The sequence below is a fragment of the Pristiophorus japonicus genome, chromosome 16 (assembly GCF_044704955.1).
Source record: "Pristiophorus japonicus isolate sPriJap1 chromosome 16, sPriJap1.hap1, whole genome shotgun sequence".
Classification (NCBI taxonomy): Eukaryota; Metazoa; Chordata; class Chondrichthyes; family Pristiophoridae; genus Pristiophorus; species Pristiophorus japonicus.
Window position 1 is genome coordinate 65653205 of NC_091992.1, and position 17219 is coordinate 65670423.

At 42.9% G+C, this 17219-nt stretch overlaps 1 protein-coding gene across 7 annotated transcripts in view; it reads right to left on the reverse strand.

Moving 5' to 3' along the window:
• Positions 1–17219, reverse strand: part of LOC139226561 (protein CASP-like) — a 578052-nt gene that overhangs the window by 160748 nt on the left and 400085 nt on the right. For 3 of the 7 annotated variants that reach the window (XM_070857405.1, XM_070857402.1, XM_070857404.1), the window contains exons 13-16: positions 15981–16029; positions 13269–13365; positions 11935–12606; positions 7253–7318 (exon numbers count right to left, since the gene is read on the reverse strand). In XM_070857405.1, coding sequence (XP_070713506.1) covers positions 7253–7318; positions 11935–12606; positions 13269–13365; positions 15981–16029 — 884 coding nt within the window. The remainder of the gene's footprint in view (positions 1–7252; positions 7319–11934; positions 12607–13268; positions 13366–15980; positions 16030–17219) is intronic. The other 4 variants (XM_070857407.1, XM_070857401.1, XM_070857403.1 and 1 more) reach the window with 3 other exon arrangements.

A 17219-nucleotide genomic window follows, 5' to 3' on the forward strand; every position in this document is an offset into this window, starting at 1 on the left:
CTCACACTGCCACCCAGCTTAATGTCATCTGCAAACTTGGGAGATATTACATTAAATTCCTTCGTCTAAATCATTAATGTGTATTGTAAATAGCTGGGGGTCCCAGCACTGAACCTTGCAGTACCCCACTAGTACTGCCTGCCATTCTGAAAAGGACCCGTTTATTCCTACTCTTTGCTTCCTGTCTGCCAACCAGTTCTCTATCCACGTCAATACATTACCCCCAATATCATGTGCTTTCATTCTGCACATTAATGTCTTGTGTGGGATCTTGTCAAAAGCCTTTTGAAACTCCACATACACCACATCCACTGGTTCTCCCTTGTCCACTCTATTAGTTACATCCTCAAAAAATTCTAGATTTGTCAAGCATGATTTCCTTTTCATAAATCCATGCTGACTTGGACCGATCCTGTCACTGCTTTCCAAATGCGCTGCTATTACATCTTTAATAAATGAGTCCAACATTTTCCCCACCACCGATGTCAGGCTAACCGGTCTATAATTCCCTGTTTTCTCTCTCCCTCCTTTTTTAAAAAGTGGGGTTACATTAGCTACCCTCCAATCCATAGGAACTGATCCCAGAGTCTATAGAATGTTGGAAAATGACCACCAATGCATCCACTATTTCTAGGGCCACTTTCTGGGATGCAGACTTTCAGGCCCTGGGGATTTATCGGCCTTCAATCCCATCAATTTCCCAAACACCATTTCCTGACTAATAAGGATTGCCTTCAGTTCTTCCTTCTCGCTAGACCCTCGGTCCCCTTGTATTTCCGGACAGTTTTTTGTGTCTTCCTTAGTGAAGACAGAACCAAACTATTTGTTCAATTGGTCTGCCATTTTTTTGTTCCCCATTATAAATTCACCTGATTCTGACTGCAAGGGACCTACATTTGTCTTCACTAATCGTTTTCTCTTCACATATCTATAGAAGCTTTTGCAGTCAGTTTTTATGTTCCTCTCATACTATATTTTCCCTCTCCTAATTAAACCCTTTGTCCTCCTCTGCTGAATTCTAAATTTCTCCCAGTCCTCAGGTTTGCTGCTTTTTCTGGCCAATTTATATGCTTCTTCCTTGGACTTAACACTACACCTAATTTCCCTTGTTAGCCACGGTTGAGCCACCTTCCCCGTTTTATATTTACGCCAGACAGGGATGTACAATTGTTGAAATTCATCCATGTGATCTTTGTTCGCTGACCCACAGGTCTGATGACATCAATGACGCGTTTTCAGCCGGGATATTTAAAGCATTGCATTTGAAGGTTCATCTAGGAGCACTTTACAGACAATGAAGTATCTTTTGAAGTGTAGTCACTGTTGTAATGTGGGAAACGCGGCAACCAATTTGCACACAGCAAGCTCCCATAAACAGCAATGTGATAATGACCAGGTAATCTGTTTTTGTTACTTTAAATAAGGGATTGGCCAGGACACTGGGGATAACTCCCCTGCTCTTTTTCGAATAGTGCCATGGGATATTTTCTGTCCACCTGACAGCAGACGGGGCCTCGGTTTTACATCGCATCCGAAAGACAGCACCCCTGACAGTGAGCACTCCCTCAGCACTGCTGAGTGTCAGCCTAGATTTATGTACTCATGTCCCTGAAGTGGGACTTGACCCACAACCTTCTAACTCAAACGCGAGAGTGCTGCCAACTGAGCCACGCTGACACTGTAAATTGCTCCAATTGCTCCAATCAGATGCAGAGATGGCTGCACAGAGGCAGAGGACTGCACCCAGGTTTTCCAATGTCTCCCCCCATATGTTTGTGGAGCGTGAGAGCATGTAGGGAGGTCCTCTTCCCTTCCAATGGGCGGAAGAAACCTCCCCAACAGACAAAAAGATCCTAGTTCCAAATTGCAGAGGAGTCACCAGCAGGGATGTGTTCAGGAGGATCTGGTGCAATGCCAGAAACGTTTCAATGATCTCATTAGATTAGGAAAAGTGAGGGCAAAGCCACGCTCAACTTCACCTGCTGTGCCTCTCATCACATCCCCATCGCTCTTGCCTTCCCAACCCTACTCCTGTACATCCTTACTCACAACATACCTTACCCCTCCCTCTCACTCACTCCATCTACAGTATCACATCTCCATCTTACTAGGCACCCCTCACCCTCACCCTAATGCAATCAGACCAACTAACAACACACAAGGCCACTTGGCATTGCCACCCCAAACCATTATAGTCCCCCTCGAAAGATGTAACCCATCTATTCATTATACTCCTTCCACTACTCTCACTCAACCTTCTCTTCTTTCTGGAAGGCTGTACCCAATGGGGTTCCGCAGGGCTCAGTAATCGGTCCCTTGTTTTTTGTGGGATATATCAATGACTTGGACCTGAATGTTTGGGGTATGATTAAGAAGTTTGTAGATGACACTAAATAGGCTGTGTGGTTGATAATGAAGATGAAAGCTGAGGGGAAATTTCTTTACCCAGAGGGTAGTGAGGGTCTGGAACTCACTGCCTGAAAGGGTGGTAGAGGCAGAAAGCCTCACCACATTTAAAAAAATACTTAAAGTGCCGCAACCTACAGGGCTACGGACCAAAAGCTGGAAAGTGGGATTAGGCTGGATAGCTCTTGGTCGGCCGGCGCGGACACGATGGCCTGAAATGGCCTCCTTCCATGCTGTAAATTTCTATGATTCTCTTCTTGCAGGAAAAGAAAGCGCACAATAAAGGGGAGAGGGAACGAACTGGAGGTGGGCCTCCATCATTTGTCACCCTCACAACAGCAGAGGAGGCTGCGCTGGAACTATCGGGAGTGGCTGAGCAGCTGGAGGTGGGGACGGAGAGAAGAGGACATCTCAGCAACCTGGTGCAGAATTACATTTCATGCAACTACATGGCATACAGCAGGCACTCGTATGGGAACTGATGTCTTCAGCCACTGAATGCTCATCATGTGGATAATGGTATATGTACCCACTCTTCATATGGTATATCGAACTCATCTCTTTACTTTCACACAGGTCCATCAAGAGCGCCCCCCCCCCCCGCCCCCCAGTCCAGGAGGAAGAGGAAGACGATTCCAAGGGGAGCCTCCAGCCTCTGAGATCGCAGCAACACCAGACATTAGTGCACCCAACACCAGCGCAGAGACGCACACCTCGGGGGGTTCCCATGCGACGTCGAGTAGAGTTGCCACCTGGTGTGTCACAAATCACAGGTGAGCAAGAGCAGATGGTGGAGATGGGGACAGCAGTAGAGACTTTGTGTCGGAGGGCGCAGGACACTCCCAGCTCTGCTCGGCTGCATGCAGACGCTGAGCCTCGGGGGCCAGCCAGAAAGAGGGCGATCCTGGAGGTACAACAAGATGTGCAGGAGGCTGACAGGTTTTGTGACCGCAATGTCTGCAAATGTGCAAAGAATTGAACCACTGTGTCGCAGGCAATTGCAACATTGTGCTGTTCCATGGGAAGGATGGCCACCTGGATGGACTAGCTAATGTGCCACACACAGGAGCAGATGGCGATCTATAGGAAATAGATAGCAGAGGCTCATAGACCTCCTGTCCAGGAGGGATGTCAGCGTAGATGTGGATCCTCATGGCCTCACTGATGTGCAGCAAGGTGCTCACCAGTTCCTTGCTCGCAGGGAAGTGCGGGTGGCCCATGAGGGGGATGACGGTGAGAGGGGAAAGGGAAGTCTGGGCTCCTCTCAAAACGCTCCCACTTCTCCCCATTGCCCCTCCCCCTCAGTCAGAGCCCCAGATGGCTCCTCAGACAGCGATGCTGAGCCTGCCCCTGCACAGCCACAGGAGGAGCAGACTTTTGTGGGGCCATCACAGGCTCCAAAACCCAGAGGACGTCCGCCAATAGTGTCGAGCAACTCTCAGTAGGGAAGTGAGCAGGCTGCCTCTAGCTCTGCTGAAGCCACAGGGGTAGCACCTCGTAGAAGCACGCGGACGAGAAAGATGACACACAAGTAGATTCACAAGGTTGGGTGTTTTAGTCAATGTTAATGGCAAGTTTTTGGTATTGGATTGTCAACCATTAAAATTTTCATTTTCACCAGTTTCCCATCTTGGACGCATTTGTGTGCACCTTTGGAAGTGGCTTAGTGAGTTGCAGTGAATGGCGATAGCAGTATCACCAGCAATGGTGAAAGGAATGGCTTGGTCATAGTAGGGAGCCTTTATGGTGTTGCTGTGAGGTGGTGCCAACCTGGTGCAGCATGTGGCAGCCATATGGGTGTACTGCATAAAGTTAAGCAATTCTGTCCATGATGAGGCCATCCCTAGACTCTCGGACAGCAATGTGCTCGGGTGCTGGTGGGATCTGGCCTACAGTTTCCTCCAGCTCCTGCTCCTCCTCGTCTTCCAGCTGATGTTCCTCCTCCTCCTCCTCGTCCACCTGCTCCTCCTCCTCCTCTGAAGAGGCTGTTGGCTCTGTGCCTTGCTCCTCATGCAGTGCTAATCCTCACTGCTGCGCTATGTTGTGCAGGGCACAGCAGCACACGACGATTCTGGAGACTCTGGCTGGTGCGTACTGAAGGGCTCCTCCAGATCTCTCAAGGCATCTGAAGCACATCTTCAGCGAGCCTATTGTCTGCTCTAGGACACATCTGGTGGAAATGTGGCTTTCATTGTATTTCTCCTGGGCCTCAGGACTTGGTCTTCTCAAGGGTGTCATGGCCCCTGTCTCCAAGCAGCCAGCCGGTAAGTCTGTTTGGAGGAATGAAGTGCTGAGGGAGGGTGGACTGACGAAGGACGAAAGAGTCATGGCAGCTGCCAGTGTATTTGACACACAGGTGCATGATGATCTTCTTATGGTTGCAGACCAGCTGCACATTGAGTGCAAGCGCTTGTGGTTGACAAAGACCCCGGGTGATGATGGGGTTCCCTGATGGCCACGTGAGCAGTCGATGACACCCTGCCCCCGTGGGAAGCCAGCCAGAGCGACAAAGCCAAGCGCCCGCTCAGTAACACTGACTTCATCAGTGGCAAAGTTCGCATAATTGTCTGACTTGTTAAACATGGCATCGGTGACTTGTGTGATGCGTCTGTGGATGGCCGACTGCGAGATGCCGCAAATATCTGCTGCAGATACCTGGAAGGAGCCTGAGGCGAAGAGGTTGAAGGTGCTGGTGACTTTGAAAGCCACTGGCAAGGCGTGTCCACCCGCTCCTCTGGGCTGCAGATGTTGCTTGAGTAATGTGCAAATGTCTGCAACGCCCTGGTGTGATAGCCTGAACCTGCTTAGTCATGTTCAGGAAGCTCATCCTCTGCCTGTAGACCCTGTGTTGGGATATCGCCTCCGGCACGGTGCTGCCCTGTGCTGATGCCCTCTGTCCTGTGCAGCAGCAGGTGGTTTTACATAGGATTACATAAGACACACGGCAGAGAAACAGGCCATTCGGCCCAACCAGTCCATGCTGACATTAATGCTCCACTCAAGCCTCCTCCTGTCTTTCCTAATCTAAATCTATCAGCATAACCCTCTATTCCCTTCTCCCTCATATGCTATCTAGCCTCCCCTTAAATTCGCTTCAACCACTCCGTGGTAGCGAGTTTACTCTCTGGGTAAAGAAGATTCTCCTGAATTCCCTATTGGATTTCTTGGTGACTATCTTATATTGATGGCCTCTAGTTATGCTCAACCCCACAAGTGGAAACATTGTCTCTGTATCCACTCTCACAACCTTTCATAATTTTAAAGACCTGTATTAGGTCACCCCTCTGCCTTCTTTTTTCACGCAGCAAGAGACCCAGCCTGTTCATCCTTTCCTGATATGTATACCCTCACATTTCTGTTATCATCCTTGTAAATCTTCTCTGCACCCTCTCCAGTGCCTCTATATCCTTTTTATAATATGGTGACCAGAACTGCACGCAGTGCTCCAAGTGTGGTCTAACCAAGGTTCAATACAGGTTTAGCATAACTTCCCTACTTTTCAATTCTATCCCTCTAGAAATAAACCCCAGTGCTTGGTTTGCTTTTTATGGCCTTGCTAACCCGTGTCGCTACTTTTAGTGATGTGTGTATTTGTATCCGAGATCCCTTTGTTCCCATACCCCACCCAGACTCACACCCTCCCAGTAATAAGTGACCTCCCTATTCTTCCTACCAAAATATAATACCTCACATTTATCTGTGGCAAATGAAGTTCAACAATGATATGCCCATTCTGCAAGTTTATTAATGTCCTCCTGTAATTCGTTGCAGTCGTCCTCAGTATTGGCTATCTTCCCAATTTGGTGTCATCCACAAATTTAGAAATTGTGTTTTTGATTCCAAAGTCCAAATCGTTAATATAAATTGTGAACAACAGTGGTCCCAGCACTGATCCTTGTGGAACACCACTACCCACCTTCTGCCACTGTGAATAGCTGCCCTTTACCCCTACTCTCTGCTTTCTGTCTTGAAGCCAGCTAGCTTTACATTCTGCTACTTGTCTCCGGACTCCGCATTCTCTGACCTTATTCATTAGTCTATTATGTGGTACCGTAACGAAGGCCTTTTGAAAATCTAGATAAATTACATGTACTGCATTACCATTGTCTACTCTCTCTGTTACCTCTTCAAAAAATTCATCGAAGGTGGTCAAACAAGACTTTCCCTTTTGATGACTATATGCTGACTATTCATTATTATATTTTTGGTTTCTACTATTGGTTCTACTATTTTCTCCTTTAGCAGGGATTCATTATTTTTCCAACCACCGATGTTAAGCTGACTGGTCTATAATTCCCTGAACATGTTCTATCCCCTTCTTAAATATAGGTATTATGTTAGCTATCCGCCACTCCTCTGGAACTACACCGTCCAGACCCACTGCAACTTATTTCAAATTTCCAACCCGACCCGCCTCCGATCACGTCTGCACAGACCCCAGAAAATTGCAGCCACAGACACCCAATCAGTCAAACCTCCAGCAGCCATACGCTCTGACTCACTTAACCAGCTACATCAGACACAGCACCAAACCCATCCCTTTTCTTTAAATTTACAATTAGTGGCAAAGGATGTTCAGATAAAGTGTTTACGATAAAGAACTAGCAATGAGAAATTACTTAAAATACAGTCTGGGGAGAATAAATGTGCTCAAAAATAAATGTAAATTACTCAGATCGGCACTCATTGCAGCTTTAAGATGTTAACGCCTTGATTTTTATACTTACATTATCTGTTTTCCAGCAGATTCCAGGCCAGTGTCAGACCACATAACTTGTGCTTTGTATATTTACTATGTTTAAATGACTCCTATTGGCTGTAATTAACAGAACATCCCAGGACCTACCTTCTGAACCATATCTTCGTTTCTTTACTTCCTGCAACATTCTTTGTATGTTCTGGCCTGGAACCTCTGTTAAAAAACAAGTTTCGATAAGAATAAAAAACAAGGGGGAGTGTTTTTTGTCTCTTTACAGTGACCTAGCATGCTATATACTGGAGCACGTGCAATATATACTGTCACTGATTGTTTTAATGGAGTTGTTTTGGTGGGTGGGGCAGTGGGAAAGAACTACATGACACAGGTGTTGTTCTATGATTTTTGGTGGCACAAAAATCATTTTAAAATTGTGTGACTTCAGCACTCACAATGTTGAATGTCAGTAGCCTCCTTATTCTCGAAACAATTATTTCATTTTCATTACTTTTCCCAAGCTGTATAAAGGTTGTTCAATTTTTTAAAACATGTTACATTTTTGTAAATGAATTTTCCAATCAATTAGATCAACTGCAATGGCCTAGTATTGCGATGATAATCGGAGATACGCCTTGGTACAAGCCATAATATTGTGTCCTCTCTCCAGTGCAGGTTTCTCATCAAGTATCTTGTGCAGCATCTTCCTCAACACTGCCTCACTCTGCAACAACCAGTGTTTGTAATTGAAAGTAACATTTCTGTATTAGTTAACTATTCAAGTGCATCCACTTTAATTTTCTGCTAAAATGCTTTATGTTATTATATACCTCTGGCAGTTTCCCTCCATCATTCACCTTCCACACGGCACAAGTTCTTCATTTATGGAAAATAAAAGACTTCAATGTTTGATAGGAATTGATAAGAAAATACAAGCACAAATGTACCCAAGAGTAAACTGGTAAAAATGGTATCTGCAAAAGGAGGGAGCAGAAGGCAACGTTTCTGGAGAAACGTGTTAAGAGTCTTGGTTACAAAAATGACATTTTAATTGAGCTGCATTGCCACAGATGATGAAACAAACACAGTTGTGCGGATAAATTGGCTCGGTAGAGTTTCTCACAGATGTTCCTGACTCAATGTTCACTTTCTCTTAGCCAAAGAGTGCTTTCTCAGATCAAACAGCTCATTTCAACACTGGATCAGAAAATCATTAGCGAGTATAGCCAGAACACTCAGAGTTAACTGTGTCTGTGCTAAATGAGGAGCTCTGTTTTTTTTAATTCTGCATTTGTTCTATTCACAAACCTCCTGTTGCTATAATCACTATCAATACTTGTACTGACTTTCCACAAAATTAACGTTAAACTCAGAAAAGTACATCCAGCAGAAGTCACACAGCAGCTTCCTGTGAGTCAATGCTCATCTGATGTCTTTGACAATTAAATATCATGCTTCTCTACACACCAACTTACAGACTGTCAAGTGCACACAGCTGTGTGTTTGTGTATGAGATGAGGAAGAAACATACCAGAGGCCGCATATTTATAAACTCAATCAATTATTTATCTCTTTCAGTCAGGAGAAAATAGAAAAGGTAGTGCCCTCAATTGATGAAGATGATTTAGTTGTGACAATGTGGAATACTTGGGATCGGGACTGCTTCCCTCACTGGCTCGCTGCACCAAGCTACCCTGGTCAAACCTCATCTTGTCCTGTCTGCTGTTTAGAATTAATTTCTTTCGCTATCAGCTCCTTATGTGTTTTCTTAGATTTTTTTTTAGAGTTTACCTCCCTTTAAAAAGAACGTTTTACGATATCTCATCTTATTTTCAGCTGCCTCATCTGCTGAAGCATTTCTACCTGAAGCATTGCAGCCTCTGCTTTTCACACGCCCACGGACCTGTGAATTGCACTGTTTCCATTCCATATTTTCAGAATTTGAGGTGTCTTTCTTTTTATCTGTCTATGTTTTATTATTTCACTTCACCAAAGGTCACACAGCTGTTTCTAGCAGTCCAAGTAACTGATAATGAAGAGAAGAGCAAGTGGAGAGAGGCAGGAAATCACCCGATGGGGCTGTGGAAGTAGGGTTGTGGAGCCAGTGATGTCAAGAGAAGGTGGATCTTCCGAATGAGCTAATGAATCATGAAGGCACCTTCCCAAAGTACAGGATTGTACTGCGCAATTTGGGAGTGAAACAGAAGACATGGGGCAGAGCAGGCTTTCGACATATTGAAAATGTATTGCTAAACCAGGATTGGTGCTGAGATCAGGTTCCAGAGAGTTGATTGGACAGATCTCTATTTCCTAATTCATTCTAATCAATGCAAGATGAGAATTTAATTCCAGATGAATATTATTATAAAAGCAGCAGCAGCAGCATTCACACCTCACTGACTGGAGGCTGATGTCAATGCTTCCTTCATATCTTTCCCTCCCTATCAGGCGCTTTAATCCAAGTATGAATGAGAAAGTCTGAGATAACAAAGCATGCTGCAGGAGGAGCAGACTATCGGCAACAACCAAAATGGCAGTGGGTGTATCAGAATGGCTGGAATCGTGTACGAGTCAGCAAGTTGTGTTCTTCTGCTGAATTCTTTATAAGCACTCGGTTATGGAGAAGCTTACCTTATCATCTGTACTAATCCCTATACCGCACCACTGCTAACAATATATTTAATATACTGAAGTATATGGCTGGTTTACAACCTAATCTGACTGATGCTCAGCAGTAGCAGGTAGTCAACAGAATGGTACCTCAGCTCTCCTACCTAATGTAACACAGCAAAAGCATAGCATATAGCACTGACAGAGAACAAGTAACATCTCAGCGTTAGCTCAGCACTCATTATTCCTGGAGACTTTCAGCAAATGATCCTTCCTTGTCCTGTTTGCCTTTCCAGGTTCCTCTCACCCATCCCGAGCCTTCTCCTGAAGGCGTTAATCCCTCGCTGGCACCTGTCGCCCTGCGGTACCTCACTTACTGACCAATACTCATGTGCGAGCTTTGACAGCAAGTGTTTCAGAGGGTGGTGAGGGGGGAGAAATGATCGCTGAGCTTCCACCAACATCCACAATCCCAGCAGGGGTTTGCTGGATAACAGTCAGGGGCAGGAAGCTGACCAGTTCCTGTTCTTAACCCAGGGATACTGAGGCTAACTGCAGTACTCATCGCTGTCCTACTGAAACCAGTTAATTCAGCACATCAGGGATTGAACCTGCGACTTCTGTGGTTCAACGACTCACTGCATAAGCAAGCTGAGCTATAGGAAGCCTACTTGCCCTGTTTAATTTAATTGTTTTCAAATGAAAAGTTTACACTGTAGTGCTGCAGTATTTTATTCTTGTTACTACACGTTGAAACAATGATTTTATTTGCAGGTAAACTGCAAGATCTGAAACTACATCAGAACATACTGCGAATATGGGTAGAGTTAGTGATCGTGAGATCAGCAGATCCTGTATTAGTTAGTCCCTAAATAAACATCACATCCTCAGGCTTCAGCCACAGTCTATTACAGTAAAGTCATCACTGTGCATTGTGCCAGAGTAAGAGTTTTTCATTTAATGTTATAAATCTATTGCAAGGTAAAGGTGCACCAGTCACCACAAGAAAATATATCAGGGTGTCTGTGAAGGCTTTGAAAAGTCCGCATTACAGTTAATTTAATCGTGCTAGGAAGTTATAGGTGATATAAATGGCCAGGTTCTCAGAAGCTTCCAATATTGAAAAGAAATACCATTGCCAAAAGTCAACCCTGCCCTCCCAAAATACATCAATTCTGGAAATGTATTAAAATGACTGTGCTGAGGGATGGAAATAAGAGCTGTGTTACATCTCAACACTTTGCAAACTACAATCACATTGCAGTATCAGTATGCTAGCTTAAAGACACAGTATTCCTTTTAGTAGGCCTATTAACATTGTGAGTTGCCATGTTCAAAGTCAAATCTACTTTCTGTAACTGTCACAGTATCAATTAGCTATTCTGAGCCCTTAGAAAAATTCCACTTCAGTATCAGATGGCAATTCTTTGTGGAAATAATAAGCAGCCATGTTGTCCATTCTAACCAGTTTTGATGTGTAAGTGTGCAGTGGTCCCTTCCTATATATAGTGCACCAATCCGACGTGGTGAAGAGTATTTTCCAATGGTACTCCTCCCTCACCCACAGTGGGTGCTGACACATGGTTGGGTATGGCTCCACAAGCACCAGCAGATCCCGTGTGTGAGCCCAGACAATGGTGGCTCAATCCTGTCCCCACTCAACATTGCTGGGCAGCAGTCATAAGCAGCAATCCTGGTTGTTATCTTCCATCTTCCCAGCCAAGGGCCAGTGAGGCTAACTGGCCCACTCACACTGAGAGCAGCTGACTCCGGACAGACCAGGGGCCATCCTTCTGCAGATGCTTCAGTACCATACTTGGCACTGCAGTTATTCACTGACCTATCAGGGGAGCAGCCATAAAGAGGCTTTAATATTATTTCTCTCTTAGCCATAGTTCCATAAACAACACAGTACATGAAGACGTGGCGTGCTGGATTGTAGTGAGAAATTGGTGTCAAAATTTGTAAGAAATTAAGAATAAATAAAGTTTAAAAAAAATAGTTTCCTTGCTTCAGGTTTGCCATTTTCCTCCCACGCAATTTCATCCTCCATTTTGCCCTCCCCACATCCCTGCTACCTCCCTTGTTTGGTACAACCAATGCCAGGCTTCCAGACAATTCAAAATCATTTTTAAGTCATATTTTGTCTAGGCAAGATAGGACATCTGTAGGAATACTGTCTCTTTAAGATATTTAGAATGAAGGAAGTAAAATCCATCACCCACCTCTTTGCCTGCCCTGGATGCTCCGCAGGGCCAGAATGTTCTGTTCATCGGACAGGAACTGCTTCATCTTGTGAAAAGGCTCCTTCCCTCGAACAGTCAGCTTATTCCATGGTTTGGGCCTGGCCAATATCTCACTTACAGAGCCTTGAGACAACCCCAGTACGTAATGTCCAAATATCCGTTGGCCAATATTGTGCTTGATCAGCTGCTCTTTAACTTGCCGTGCAATTTCCGCCGTGTCCAGCTCCTCACCCTCAGATATGCTTCCAGCACTCTCTGACTGGCTGGGTGAAGGGATCATTCCGTTCAGGTCAGAGCTCTGCTGGATGGGACTTGGGGACGATATGGAGTTTGTGCTGTAGGGACCTGTTGGAAAAAGCATGGTTGTGCTTCCCGCATCCTGCATTGCCTTGGAGTAGAAGGACTGCATTAGCTGCCGCTGAAGAAGCGAGTTTAGTGCAAATTTCCCTGCAGAGGCCAGGGGGAACGGGGAGCTTGTCAATGATGAGTTGAAAAAATCTTGACCTAAAACCGTCGGTGAGAATTGGTGCGTACCGTTAGCACTGGAAGCCTGCTCATTCGCGTTGCGCAGCAACTTAGAGGGAGGGGAGGATGGTGAGGTCGAAGGGCGCAGACTCTCAGGTCGGTCTTTCCCATTTCTCCCAGCTGACCCTACAAGAAAGGTCAAACACAATGCATTATGGGGGAGTGAAAAGTAAAACCATGAAAATTAGCAAACTTTAGCCCAAAATTGCAGGTTTCAAAAGGGCGTTTCTGCTGACGCGACTGGTCAAATTTGAATATGCCAGACTAGCCCCCAAAGACAGATGTCATGCATTTGTTGTTTGTACCTTTCTTGTAAGTGGCAGCCTGGAGAATCCCTGACGAGCATTTAAGCAGCCCATACCAAACATTTACTTTGTATAAGTGCCACAGTCAGGCAATGTGTTAGCTTAACAGATATAAAACCCTACCCAGAGAAATAACTGCAGCAAATACAAAATGACATTAATTACATTTAATTAAATACTGTAATCGCTATTGAATATATATTCAAGACATAAACCAATGAGAAAAAACACAGCTTATATACCCAAATGCATCAAGATAAAATTCAGGCAAAAATCTGGTCTTTTTTTTAAACCACTGTCTTCAAGGTCTGAAAGCTTCTTCCTATTACCCAGTCTGTACAAATACACAAGCACAATTTAGTGCTTTCGAATGGTGTAATACAGATTAATCTTGCTGCCATGCACTAGTGCAGGTTTGCTCTCAGGATCTGGTTCTCACATTCCCCAAGCACAGCTATATAAGCTGCAAATGCAAAGACCTACCGCTAAGGTCACTGTTGGTGATACGCAGAGTTGCATTTTCAGATTGCAATGAGCGATTCTTCTCCAGTAGAAGTACCTCTAGGGTTTTGGATGTGTCCTGATAAAGCAACAGTAATGTAGTCAGATTTACTTAATGTTAAACGTGTGATATTTCAGTACTCATCTTGCTTAATCAAGGATTCATTAAGAATCAAAATTAACAGCAGACATGTAGCCCAAGGCAACCTCTTTCAGCACAGAAGTCCTTTAAAGACATATCATCTTTATAAAGTGCCTGGCAAACCTCTTTGTTTACTGACAAGCACACAGGATGAAATGATGTAAATCATGTTTAAATGTGCATTCTCTCATTATGCTGAAAGTATGCACACTCTCCTCCTTTGGCAGACATAAAAATAGTTTACAAAACAATCTTACATGCCTGTTTAAGCTTTCTGGCAAAGAAACAAGATTTCTGCTCTCTTCCCCACTCCCACAAAAAAATTGATATTCTAAAAATATGCATGATGTTCAGTGTTACAAACCACAGTGAGAACATGGTGTGCTGTGTTATCTTACAGCCCAAGAGGAGAAGCCTTTAATCCTTTCCTCCACTTCCCAAGTACGCCTTATATTGTCCCATAATAGATTACGCTCACACCCAAGAAAAACTGATTTTGGTCTCTATCCCCAAAATCCAACCCTGTCTTATTCCTAGCTGGGATTTGCTGTTTCTGCTGTTACCGACAGATCGAGCAAGGAAAGAGGGGGTTTAGATGCTTTTGTGTGGGTGGGTAAGGGGCTTTGTAATTTTATCCAGCCATCAAAGAATGAACCTATTTTTATAGACTTGATACAGAAATACTACTAGTCTCTGAAGGTTTACAGTCAACTTTAACACTGTCACAAATTGGCAATTTCAGATTTGGAAAAGAACGAATACTTTATTATTTGCATCAAAGATTTCAATTGTGACTTAATATTATTTTTAGATTTAACACCAATTTTACACTAAGTTTGATGAAACTTATGCACAAGATCATAAATTGTGGGCTTTTACATTACAAAATGGATTACCCTATGCAATGTTAGTGTAGTGGCAAAATGCCATGAACCATTTCTATTGCACTATAAGTTATGCATCAATGCAGAAGTTTATCAGTGCTTTCTACTTTTTAGATAATTACTGTAAATGAGAGTAGATTATCACACCTCATTCATAATAACTAAAGTAGTTTCTTACTCAACATAAATTCCTAAAAAAAATCTACAAAACCCCAAGAAATTTAAACAAAACTGTGGCGATAATTTCAATGGTCCCAGTAAGAACAGTAAATAAGAACTAGAATCCAATGATCTAATTCTCTATTCACCCACACCCTTCATTATCCTAACTCAAAATTTGCAGCTCATGAACTGTAAAATAACAAAGACACTCCTGTCTCATTGAACCCCTATTCAGATGCCAGCTCCTCCCATAGACTCCTGTCCCCAACGTAGCTTTTATAGTTCCTTGAAATTCTGTTCAAAGCGATGTAAAGGCACATTATGTTCTCTGATTAAGGCTGCAGCTGATGACATGTTAAGTTCTAGGCATGTGAGAGGTAAAACAAAGACTTTCATCTGCTCAGGTGCACGAGATCAATCCGAAAAAGTATAACTTGTAAAGAAAAGATAGTTACACTTTCAATACAGATTACTATTAACATCTAAAAGGATAATATTCAACTTGTGTGGGATTTATAATTCCCTCCTGTCATTTTGATTTATTGTTTAAGTTAAAGAATACGCAAAGTACAAGATGAGCATTTTCATATTACACTTCAATGAGTTACTATAAATAGGTACAAAGCATGTATCAGTAATGGTAAAGGTACTGCATACACTGGCACCACATATCTGAAGGCAACACTAAAGTCACCACTTGGTTATGCTTTCAAATGACTGTAACAGGAAGAGAATGAGTCCCTTTTTCAATGTACCACACACACACATGCTCTGCAACCCTATGCCAAGTCATTACATTTAATGTAAAAATGATTTGGTTTCTGTGTAGCTTTCAAAATGCACAACTATTTGCAAAAACCATTTGCCTCCAGTTTCCCAAGCGTTCCCATCACAGCAGAATTACAGCATTATACATGATTGCAAATTATTCCAACTGCAGCCCTTCCTGTAATATTTAAGCAATTTTTTTTACAAACACATTACTAGAGTATTAGAAAGTTATAGGCACAATTAGAATTCAGCTATAAGTTACATGAATGATTACTTAAATAAAATATTTCAACAACTTTTGATATGGTACACATGTGCTCCTTAATGTGATCGGTTATATGTAGTGGTGTATGTCTCTGCAGAGCCATTGATTGACTGTCTAACAATAATGGAGGATCGACTGAGACACCCAAGGAACACTGATGTAGACATAAAGCTATTGTTAAGCAGACAAAAAAATCCAAGTGTGCTATGAAAACTGCAGAGTGTGATACTTGTCCAAAACTCTGATCCTTAAAGTTTTAAATCTACTGAAAACAAATGTTGGTTTCTATGTGCAAATTTTCTCACCCTAGCCCAAATCTTCTCCCAGGAATTTCTGAATCTCTACCATAATTCATTATATTGATGGGTAGCACTTATATACTATCTGCTTTGTAACTTACAATATTCCTCATGATAAATTGGAATTTATACATCAAGTACAGAAAATTATTAAATTTGAACAGAACGTACCTGTGTTCCGGATCCTTCCGATGGTACAAATTCCATGGACTTCAAGATACTGGAAATAGGGGAAGAAGGGGCGGTTTATTGTTTAATAATGTCCTTGCATTGGCACAAGCAATTACATCAAGATAGATTCCCCATTCATCTCCAAACATTCCAACTTATCCAGGGTACCAAGCACAATAACAGTGTACTTCCAGGTGTCAATACACAGAAGAAATACTTAAGCTGAAAATGCCATCACTGTACAATGTTATAACTAAAGCTTTTCATTTTACCAACAAATATTTCAACATAACTAGCAGAGCTGCAAAGTAATGTTAAAAAGTCAAGCAGTTTGCTGCATATGCAATTCCATAAGGGTTTTTAGAGGGCAAATATAAAGGTTAATAAGAATGTAACATTTTAAGCTGTCAAAAGCTTTCAAACCCCCCGTGCTGATTGTGAAGCTTGCAACGCTTTAGGGGTTATTCATGTCAGATCAGTTACTACTGTGAACTGTCTCAATCTACAATGAATTATTTGTTAAAATAAAAAAGTGCCATTACCGTGTATTCTAATCAGAACATTACTATGACAAAATACTGCGTGTCTCAGTAGAGAATGAAGGAGCCAATTTTCACTCTGCCATAATTTCAGAACATCTGAAACAAATGTCTTAATGTGCCAAACTTGGGACCAGAGTAAATGCTTCAAACCTGGCATGTTTTGGTCTCTAGAAATGTCTCCATTTAAAAGCAAAACATTATCTTTGCTCCTGTGAAGCACCTTGGGATGTTTTACAACGTTAAAGGCGCTATATAAATGCATGTTGTTGCTAACCATAACAATTTATAGCACAATCAGCATGAACTGAAGGTTTGCTCTGTCTTAGATACAGGGTAAAAATAAAAAGGGGAAAGATTGTGATAGTGAAAAAGTACACATTTTTAACTGTTTACTCTGACACCTTGACAGCTTTTCCACAAACACAGTTTTGACCATCTTGCAATTACGGCAGATATCCCATTAATGAGGACATTCATTAAAGGGAACATCTGCTCAGTCACCCATTCAATTCTCGTACCTCCTGCACAGTTCGGTTAATAAAAATAACTGGATTAACACAAAGGTGTCCCAATGTAACAGACTTGTACTGCAGCTCTCAATACGTGTGTTCGAGACTCACTAACTTCTTGTGTTGGCACACCTTCCTTGCAGGAAATACAGTGTGCATACAATTTAGCTTCTTTAAACTTCTCCTTC